General features: G+C 33.6%; 2 protein-coding genes across 2 annotated transcripts; one reads left to right on the top strand and one right to left on the bottom strand.

The window, feature by feature from the left end:
* The first annotated feature begins 239 nt into the window (after window positions 1–239).
* On the top strand, window positions 240–3,061 carry LOC146541215 (uncharacterized). Its single transcript, XM_085193259.1, has 3 exons — window positions 240–324; window positions 399–653; window positions 1,627–3,061. Exons 2-3 carry the CDS (start codon window positions 432–434, stop codon window positions 2,737–2,739), a joined length of 1,335 nt encoding a protein of 444 aa, XP_085049385.1. The 5' UTR covers window positions 240–324; window positions 399–431; the 3' UTR covers window positions 2,740–3,061.
* Window positions 3,062–4,408: 1,347 nt separating this feature from the next.
* On the bottom strand, window positions 4,409–10,829 carry mRpL3 (mitochondrial ribosomal protein L3). Its single transcript, XM_085193333.1, has 6 exons — window positions 10,631–10,829; window positions 10,375–10,456; window positions 9,996–10,223; window positions 6,016–6,311; window positions 5,190–5,354; window positions 4,409–4,917 (listed from the first exon to the last, which is right to left on the bottom strand). Exons 1-6 carry the CDS (start codon window positions 10,678–10,680, stop codon window positions 4,665–4,667), a joined length of 1,074 nt encoding a protein of 357 aa, XP_085049459.1. The 5' UTR covers window positions 10,681–10,829; the 3' UTR covers window positions 4,409–4,664.
* Between the last annotated feature and the right edge of the window lie 132 nt (window positions 10,830–10,961).

The raw sequence follows: 10,961 nt of genomic DNA on the forward strand, positions 1-10,961 counted from the left end.
ATCGAGTACAACAACAACAATATAATCGATTAAAATTATTAATAATTGATTGAGAGTTGAAATTATTAAATATTGTAAGTGTACAAATAAAAATATTTCTTAGTATATATTATATTTTTTTACTAAAGCAGAGTAAATTCAAAAACTGTGACGAACTGAATTACTATTTTGAATTCTTAATTACAATATATTACCGTATGTATGTTTTAATCTTTGCAAATTTAAAATTGAAATGTAGTAACTGGCAACATTTAGAATTCACTTTCCCCCGCTCTTGTAGCGCTGACGCTATCTTTTGTATTTACAATTACAAGTTATAATATAGTGAGTTTAGTAAATTAAGTAATCTGTTCGTCTATTAGAATATGTAATATAATATTGTGCCCATTTTATTGTAGTTTTTTTTATAAGGCCTATAAGAAAATCGAAATATGTCGGTCGCTTTTGCACCTAGAGGCAATCGACCTCAATTGACACCAGCCCAAATTCAGAAAATGCTAGACGAGAATGCTCATCTTATACAGACTATTCAAGAATATCAAGCAAAAGGTCAGCTCATGGAATGTCACCAATACCAGCAAGTGTTACACAGGAATTTAGTATATTTAGCAACGGTGGCCGACACTAATCAGAATCTTAACATACTCTTGCCGGTAAATATAAATTTATTTGATTACAAGAAAATTTGATAAATAAAATATGATAAAACTGATTAACATATGCTTGCAAAATATATTTTATCCATATGATGTAGATTATACTCAATAAAATATAACTTTCTTTCGTATTTGCTACGTTTATGCTAGGAATTGAACAAACTTATATTTTTTTATAAACTACATATGTCTTAATAAGCAGTATTATAAATTAATACATTTAAGCGTTTTGAAATACCCATACCGCCATAAGTAAGGAAACAGGAAAAAGGTTAATTTTTTGAGTGAATTTATTTTATATAATTTCTTGCTGTCACAAAATAATTAAAATGTCTAAGAATAACTTAGAATAAATTAATCAAAAATAACTAAAATTAGCTTCAAGACACAAATTATTTAGAAAATAAGACTATCATGAAATTTACAAAATTTGTTTCAATTGAAACACTTTGTTTTGAAATTTATTACTGCCACGGGCTCTTAATAGAGCTTGAATGCCATTTACTATGCTCTGAATAAATCTGTCAATAATTTCATTATGCAAATTGGAAGAGTTTCTACAAATGCCTATTTCAGTTCTTTAACATTCCTGCGAACTGGATTTAGCTGCCAACTCTTCTTCCCAGAATATTCCAAGCATGTTCTATGGGGTGCATGCTCAGTGATTACGCTGGCCACTTAAGTAAAACTAACCCCATGGAGCTAGCTATTCACAATAAGTGTAGTGTGGGGTTGTACATTGTCATGCATAAAAATAAAAGTTTGGCTTATGAATGGGTCAAATGACATAACATGTGGTTCTAAGATTCCAGTTACATATTGTTGTGCAATGATATATGCCCTCTTTAATTTCTAGAGAGGGTACTAATATATAAAAAACAACTTGTACAGATACCTAAAATTATTCCTTTGTTATGTTCCAATAATTGTACTAGTGTGTGTAGTTCAAATTATATTTAATTATTTTTAGCCACCTCACCAATTAGCTGCTGGAAATGTACAACAAGGCCCTTTGAATCCACCCACTAGCGGAGCAGAGGTGCCAGGTTCACAACAGCCCTACAGACCACCATCAGGTGTTTCTTCTACACCTACAAGACCAACACAGTCATATGGACAAAGGCCTTATCCACAAAACCAATATCAAGGACAATACCAAGGTGCTCCTGGCTATCCTCCTCAGGGTGGATATGGACCACCAGGACAAGGTTATGGACCACCTAATCCACCTCAACAACCTCAGGGCTACCCTCCTAACTCTACATATGGACCACCTATTACTACTGCTCCTAGTAATTACCCTCCTTCCACTCATCCAGGGCCAGGATATCCACCATCATCTAGTCAACAGCCATATGCACCTCCACCAGGCAGTCCAGCTGCAGCAGGGTCACCCTATCCAGTAAGAGGGTCAAGTCAACCAGCATACACGGGGAATTCTGGTTATCCACCTCCACAGTCTGGTCCTAATTATCCTAATGTTGGTGTTAGCTCATACAACTCTACCACATCACAACCACAACCTTATCAGTCACAACCATTTCCAAATACAACACCAACATACAGTGCAACAGCAGTGTCACAACCTAATAGGTCCCCTCAACCACCTCCCAGTGGCTACTCCTCGCAAAATCCTACAAGCACAGGTTATGGTTCTCCTTCAGCCCAGTCTCCAACTTATAACTCTAGTTCTCACGGAAATAATGTCCCACCTTCAACAGTGGCATCGGGTGCACCTCCTCAGAGTGGCCCCCCTGGACAACAATACCCTCCTCCAGGTCAGCCATCGCCCTATCCACCAGCCACTCAGCCCCCCTATTCTAATCCATCATCACAGCCTGGGAGTCCAGCTCCGTCCGTATCGACTGCTCCACCTCCTCAGTCTTCATATCCACAGAATCCTCAAAGCTATGCCCCGGCAGGAGGAGCTTACCCTCCACATGCATATCAACAAGGCTATCCTCCTGCTCAGTATCCCCCGTCACCCTATCCATATGCTAGAGCTCCTGCTCCAGGTGCCCCACCACCAGGAGGCCCACAACCATATCCAGGTTATGGGTTCCAACCACCCAATCAGCAGTAAAGTAATATAGTTTAAGAATACTCTATTAATTGTTGGAGTTATTATAATTATGTGTGCAAGTAAAATTAGCTTGATCTCACATAGTTGAGTCATATATTTAAAAATGGAAATGAAATTTTCAAGTATGAGTGAAAATTTTACATATGAATAGCAATTATGAAACCCGATCTGTAATACTGAAAAATGTATTGACATTGCTTAATTACTTTTAGTATCATACTAATTACAATTAATTAGAATATCATTTTTTGTATTAAATCAAGTATAAGGTTAAGTTATTTAAGTAGATGCTGTAATAATAAATGACATTGTATAAAACAAATTTATTGTTTAACTAGCGACCCTCTTGCGGCTTTGCCCGCTTAAACTACTGGATTATTCATGTAATGTATGTTTGCAAAGCACTTAAGATAATGTGAAAATTAATGAAACCCTAATGCAACCCGCATTTTTGTAGTTTCAATAAGGATTTTCCAATTGTTTTACACAGCAAGGATTTTTTAGTAGGTACCGTAATTTTAAATCTGTGCTACTAATCTTTTCAAGTACTTATTAAAATATATTTAAATGACTATTTTTAGATAGTTAAATGACTATTTTTAAACGTAAGAAATTATAAACAAAAACCTACCTACCAATAACTACTACAAAAAATAAGAAACAAAATATATCGCGCTTAAATAATACATTAAACTCCAATTATCCAATACGTGCAAACGCATCTAACTAAATTTTCGTTGCTATAAAGGCAGGCGGGTTTTTTTTTCGAGCTTGTGGTTAAAGCTGAAGGGGGTATTCTGTCCCTGATGAAAAGCAACCACGACGTGGCTGCCTGTGAGGAAAATTAAATAGAATACATGGGCCGGGGATCGAACCCGGGCCGCCCGCGTGGCAGGCGAGCATTCTACCACTGAACCACCGATGCGTGTAAGGCAGGCGGGCGCGGCGGACGCATGGCGAGTGCCGAGCCGCTTCGCAGCAAGGATTTTTTTTGATATTGTAACAACTTCTAAAGTACTTATTAAAATGAAAAACAGTAAAAGACAGTCTTGGTCTACATTAAATGGCCAACGTAACTAATGTACTTAATTATATACTGAGAGTAAGGGATAAGTAAAACTTGAGTAACATACAGCTGATGTGTCAACGGCGGGATGAGTCAACAATTAAATGCGTTTTTCTGTAAAACTATTCGCAATTTCGAAATATTGTAAAAAGCAAATTTTATCTTCGTTTAACGTAAAAAATTAATAAAGTATTTTAAAGGATAAGGATTGATACCGTTATGGAAAAATATCCCTCACAATAAAAAATATATTGAAATTATTATTTTTAGACAGAAAAATGATCACTACACGTTATTCTTAAAAGATACGAATATGCTCTCGCGGACTTTTTTGTAGATCTTATTAAGAGGAACAATACTCCAGTACATTTTTTTCATGTACTACTTACCATTAGAGCAGCGCATGCGCGAAAGTGTCTAACGGGTAGGACTTTATACACATTTATCGTATTTATGTTAATTTACATAAGAATGTACAAATAATAAACTATATATAAACCTTCTACGAAAAACACCCGACTTAATGGTGAAGACCGCATCAAAATCCGTTGGGTGGCTTAGAAGAAGAAGAGTTAGAAACAACAGACAGACACGAAAAGCGACTTTGTTTTATAAGATATAGGATTTTTTATTTTCAATTTTTTTTTTACATAATATGAAGTAACTAATACTAGAACAGAGATAGCATTTTAAGAATCTTTTTTTAGGGAATTCTAGCAGTTATTATTCTTAAGTTATTATTTTTACACAATATGATGAAAAATTATACAGTAAAGTTATATTTAATAAATAAAATGCCTTTTTTAGACGTATCAAAAAGCAAAATAAAAATATGTCAGTAGTATTACTCTAAATTTCTCTAAGATTCCTCGAAAGTAATTGTAGAGTCTTCAAATGGATGTATTGATTCATCATAATATTCCAAAGGTAAATCATCCATAAGTGGTTGTGTAGGGAATGGAGGAGGCGTTTTTAATTTCTTTAATGGTAAAACTGTATCAAACAAATAACACATAGCTCCAGTCTCACCAGGAATACCTACTCCTAATGTCCAAAGTACATTATACTTTGTATTTATTCTAAGAATTTGTACACCTCGTAGTGTTCGCCATCTAAAAAACATGTAATAAATTATTGCTATATTCATAAATGCTCATAGTTATCGACTGATCGCAGATCATCTAACAAAAAAAAATATATATTCATAAATTCAATTATTTGTAAAACTAGTAAAGCTTTGACTAATTTTGAGGATCAGTTAGAAATTATTTTTATAGAACTTGTTTTTGATACTTGTAAGTAGCATACATTGTACTTTTATCAAAAGCAATTTCAAAAATTTACAAGTACTTACTGCTAGTAAATTTGTATTGCAAATACCAACCTGTTTCCCATAAAACCAGGCATTTTGGTACCAGGCCACACTCTAGCTTTATTTCCTCCAGCACCTATATTTCCTGGACGCCTATGAGTTTTGGTGACACCATGCGACGCAGGCATACCCTTGAAACCCCATCTTTTCATTACTCCTTGGAATCCACGGTCCATTCTAAAAACAATATTAACTATCAACAAACAATCTCAATATAGAAAAGTTAATTTAGTAAAATCTGTATCTATACTAATATAATAAAGCAGAAGAGTTTTTGTCTAAATGCTAAGATCTCAGGATCTACTGGTCCGATTTACTTTCTTTTTATTTTGTATGAAAGGTGCATTCCTTAGAAGTGCTATAAGCTATATTACATTACGGTGTAAGTCGTAGTTAGGCTTAAATAACGAAATAACAATAATAAGGAATGCTATTGAATTGCTTTAAAATTCCTTTAAGCACATGCGCTGCACACATAGTTAATTATGTTTCAGTATGTTGTATGACATAAATATTTAATTTTATTAGAGTTGAAAAAAGTCTGGGACATATTATATATCTATCTCTTATAAATAAGTGACAATAAGGCATTTTGTGACAAAAAAATATTGAAAATTAAAAGGTGATATATATTTCCTCAATTTTTATTTTACATGTATATTGTAAACTTACGAATGAAAGTTATTTCATCATCAACAGTGCTGTAACGAGCTTAACTAGCTCCCGGGGCAGAATACTCTTACAGTACAATTTCATATGTATGTTTAATAGTTTTGCGGATTATTTGACGCCCTTTTATGAGCAGTGCCTGGGGCATGATGCGAATAAGAATACTCACGTTTTGGCTCTGACATCTAAAAAGTCACCAACTCTAAAGTGAGTAGCATGCAAGGGTGTCCCAGTAGCAAGTTGTGAATGAGGTGAGACCATGAATCTGCATAAATGTCTTTTTGGCAACATTCCCACACTGTTGAAGAGTCCGCAATACTCTTTAGTTACTGTGCTGGGGTCAACTGTTTCGGAACCTACTAAAAGGCAGCCTAGTCTGCGTTTTTCCTTCCAGCTAGCTTTAGATATTTTCATTGGTTTAAATTCTTCTGGGGGTATATATTTAATGACATGATTGTCTACTACCTGAAAAAAAGAAATTGTATTGTATTTTATATAAAAAAAATGTTTTTCGTGCAAAATGTAGAGCAAATTCTATGCAATTTTTTTAGCTTTACTTAATTTTGCATGAACCAGAATCTATACCCACCTAGGGTATATATTCTGGAGTATCTTAACACAATTTTCTCTCAGATAGATAGAAAGAAATTTGAATTGATAGAAATTTGTGGCCAAGTAACAATACTCGAGCTGCCTCCAGCAATCAATGCCATGCAATACATTCAAAATGCTATCCTAAAGTACACAGCAATTGTAAGGGAGAAAAAAAAACAATATTAAAACCCACTCATTGGGGATATCAATAAACTGCCCTTTATCGACAGATTTCTTTTACTACAATCAACATAATCGATGACAACAAACAACCAACCCAAGGACAGGGGAGCAGGATTCTAACGCAGTAAATTACCTTCAAATGGACTTTCCTAGCCCTTTAATTACCATAACATTTAATTGAAATTGATGAGGACACTACAAGCCCACATGAACACAAGCTTTTTATTCAATTTTATTGATAGACCAATTGATGTTCACTTTACAGAAACCATTTAGTGATACGGGAATAATACAAAACCTAAACTTTAATACAAACCATCGTATGGTACGCAGCTGCCTTAACGAAAAAGATCCAAAAGCTCTTAGACAAAAAGCAAACAATATGAGCTTTAGGCAAAAAATGAACACACAAAGGGACACAGACAACACAATAGAAGAGCTGATGGAAGCTGTTGATTCTGATATGGATGTAAATGAATAAATTAATTTTTAACAAAAACAAAAACCGACTTCTAACAACGAACTAAAAAGTGAAAAATAATTATATAAAGATTTTATAATTTTCAAGTCGGTGCCAAGTAAAACAAATAGGCTTAGTAATTAGATATTGTAGTAAAGGTGTTGTAGCATTAGTTTGACACCGACTTCAAAATTATAAAATCTTTATATAATTATTTTTCACTTTTTAGTTCGTTGTTAGAAGTCGGTTTTTGTTTTTGTTAAAAATTAATTTATTTTACGATTTTTAGTGATGGGTAGATCTTAAAATGATGCTTCTTGAACGAGTGGTGATGGTGGTGGTAGTGGTTGTCAACGAGTGGTTGTGATTGTTCTATGTAAAACTTCATTTAATTAGCTATTATTTTTGTGCAAAGTTACATTTTGGTATATTGACAAGAACAAACATAAAAAGTATTCGGGTGAATTCGGAATCTCCCTTTTTTGAAGTTGGTTGAAAATGAGAACATCCTCTTTTTTGAGATTGGTTGAAAAGAAATGCAACGATCAGGAATCTCACTTCTGACATCAATTTAAAAAGTTTTTGCTTGTAACTACTACAGTATAATTAATTTTTGACCAAAAAAAACAAACTTTCTCAATTTTCTCCGGATTCCATAATCGAAACCTAACCAAACTTTCACCAAATTATCCTTGAAGTGTAAAAGGATAAGAAAAATAACCAAAAAAAAATATCTCACTTTAGCAAAAAGATTCGTGAAAATATGAGGAAAGATAGAAAAATCAGATGAAATAAAATTCTAGAAAATCACATCAACAAAACGGGAGGCACAAAAAAAGCGCTCAAGGAACTTCGGGAAAAGGGGAAAGTTTGGAAACCCAAGTTAAGAGACAAGGAACTGCTAACTACTACTCGGAGTTCAAAAAATAGCAACAAACTATTATCGCCTATTATATTCAAATCAATCAAGCACAATTACATATGATAGTGGACAAAATCAGAAATATATGAATGATAAAAATGAAGATATACCAGAAATATTAGTATCGGAAGTAGAAAAAGCTATAAAAAGCCAAAAAATGGAAAAAGCCCCTGGCCCAGATAGAATCACGAACGAAATTATGAGAGGAACAATTATAGAACTAAGCCCGATACTAACTAAAATATTTAACGAGATTCTATATACCGGTACCATCCCTAGTCAATGGGCAGAATCCCACATAATACTTCTTCACAAGAAAGGTCCAAAGGATGATATTAGAAACTACAGACCCATATCTCTCATTTCAAATATATATAAAGTGTTTGCCAAACTCATCTTGGACAGAATCTCTATTAAGCTCGATGAAAATCAACCTGTGGAACAAGCAGGTTTCAGGAAAGATTTCAGTACAATAGATCATATACATACTATAAAACAGCTATTACAAAAATATAATGAATACAGAAAAACTATTTACATTGCCTTTATAGACTATGCCAAGGCTTTCAATAGCCTCAGACATGAGGTTGTATGGCAAAGCCTTAAAGAGCAGGGTATTCCAAACACCTACATCAACATCATTAAAAATATTTACAGCAAAAGTAAAGGCAGTATAAGACTGGAATCTACAGGAGATGCTTTTCCAATAAATAGAGGTGTCAGACAGGGTGACCCACTCTCACCAAAGCTGTTTACAGCAGTACTGGAACAAATGTTTAGAAAGTTAGAGTGGGAGCATCTAGGTTTAAGCATAAATGGATCACAATTGAATCATCTTAGATTTGCGGACGACCTAGTCCTATTGGAAGAAGATCCAAAATTACTGGAATCAATGATACAAACCTTAGCTGACAGAAGTAGAGAACTAGGTCTAGAAATGAACTCCGGCAAAACCAAGATGATGACAAATGCAGTGCAGATAGACATAACCGTAAATGGACAGAAACTCGAATATGAAGAGGAATATGTATATCTTGGCCAAATCATATCACCAAGAGACCAAATGTCAAAAGAAATTGATAAAAGAATTGCAACAGGCTGGAAAGCCTTCTGGGCTTTAAAAGAGATCACGAAAAGCAAGGAAATAGGCATTAAAATCAAGAAGAAGACCTTTGATACCTGTATCTTACCCTGCATTACATATGGCTGCGAAACCTGGGCTTTGACAAAATGCCACAGGGAAAAACTTGCAAGATGTCAGAAAAGCATGGAAAGGAGTATGCTAGGATTAAAAGTAAGGGACAAAGTGAGAAGTACAGACATCAGGCAAAAAACGAATATAACAGACATCCTGGCTCGAATTGATAAATTAAAGTGGAGGTGGACTGGACATATGCTCAGGTGTAAAAAGGAGAAATGGAGTAAACAGGTAACAACTTGGTACCCAAGGGATGGCACTAGGAGCCGAGGACGTCAAATGAGAAGATGGGAGGATGACCTGAAAATGACGCTAGGTCCCCTCTGGATAAGAGTGGCGGCAGACAGAAATCAGTGGAAAAAGTTGGAGGAGGCCTATGCCACAAGGGACACCGAACTGAGAGACCTATTATGATTTTATTATAAGTGTTTTTTTAGTTATAAATGTGCAAAATGTCTTAGTTTGGAAATAAAGGCTCTATTATTTATTATTATTTACAGAAACCATAAGTTAATTAAGATAAATGCAAGAACATTTTCTACAATCTGTACATCCACTAAGGGATTTTGAAAAATTTTAACACTAAAGGGATAAAATAGGGGTTGAAAGTTTGCATGATTTTTTTTTATATGTACATCAATTTCTATAAATTTTTAAATTCAATCTTAAAAATATTTCATTGCACATGTGTTTAATGGTTTATTAAAATTCACCCCTAAGGGTGCAAATAAGCAGGCTAATCTGCGCGCTTCTGCAAGTATTAAATAATATCACAAGAATATTTTCAAGTACCTGCAGTAAAGTTGTTTGAAATTTTTTACCATCTTTAGACCATAATGGATAGTTTCCTATTTTACGTGCTATCAAACCAACTCTACGAGTCTGGGGATCCCATTGAACCAATTCTTGTTGGTTGTGTTTCAATATAGGTGATTCTAATTTTTGTTGCAAGCTTAACTTATCTTGCTTCACTTCCTCAATAAAATCTCTATTCTCTTGTGTTAGCATATCCTCACTCATCTATAAACAAATCATTATATTTTCAATGAAATTAAAAAAATACGTATATAAACGATTATGATATTCAAAATATTTTAGCAAATTAATGTCTTGACTTCACAGAAACATATATGATCTCTACTATACATGATATTTTCTATATGATACATACTACGCGTTCTTTTGGTAAATACCAATGTGGAGGTCGAAACTTTGGTTTATAGTAGCATGTCCTTGTTGTCATATGCTCAATTCTGAAAATTATTTAAATAATCATTATGACGGGTACTCTAAGTATATTATGACACACAATAATAGGGTGCACTAGTAAAGAAAAACATTATATTAAAATATTTTTCATTTATAGTAGTATTTGTTTTATTATTTCTATACATATTTGTTTGTAAGTGTGGTTATAAAATACAAACCTCATTTTACTAAGTACATTACATAAAAGTTTCATATTTAAATTAGACATTGTGAAAATTTCAAATAATAAAAAGGCGAGTCTTCCGAGATTGATATATTTTTATATTAAAACTTTTCCATCTCTTTTCTCAACTTAATAGCATGTAAGCATGATAGAAAGCCAAAAATTACTGCACAGAAATAATGTCTGTGTCTAATGTCAACTGTCAACCTTAAAATATTATCTGTTGTGTTAATGTTCATTCGTTCGTTTTTAACGCTAAATTTTGTATTTAATTTCTGCAATAATACAATATATACGGTACCATATTTTAAGATTTTTTTGTAAAT

The sequence above is a fragment of the Heliconius melpomene genome, chromosome 1, assembly GCF_056956725.1.
Source record: "Heliconius melpomene rosina isolate 202511_hmr_F chromosome 1, ASM5695672v1, whole genome shotgun sequence".
Lineage (NCBI taxonomy): Eukaryota > Metazoa > Arthropoda > Insecta > Lepidoptera > Nymphalidae > Heliconius > Heliconius melpomene.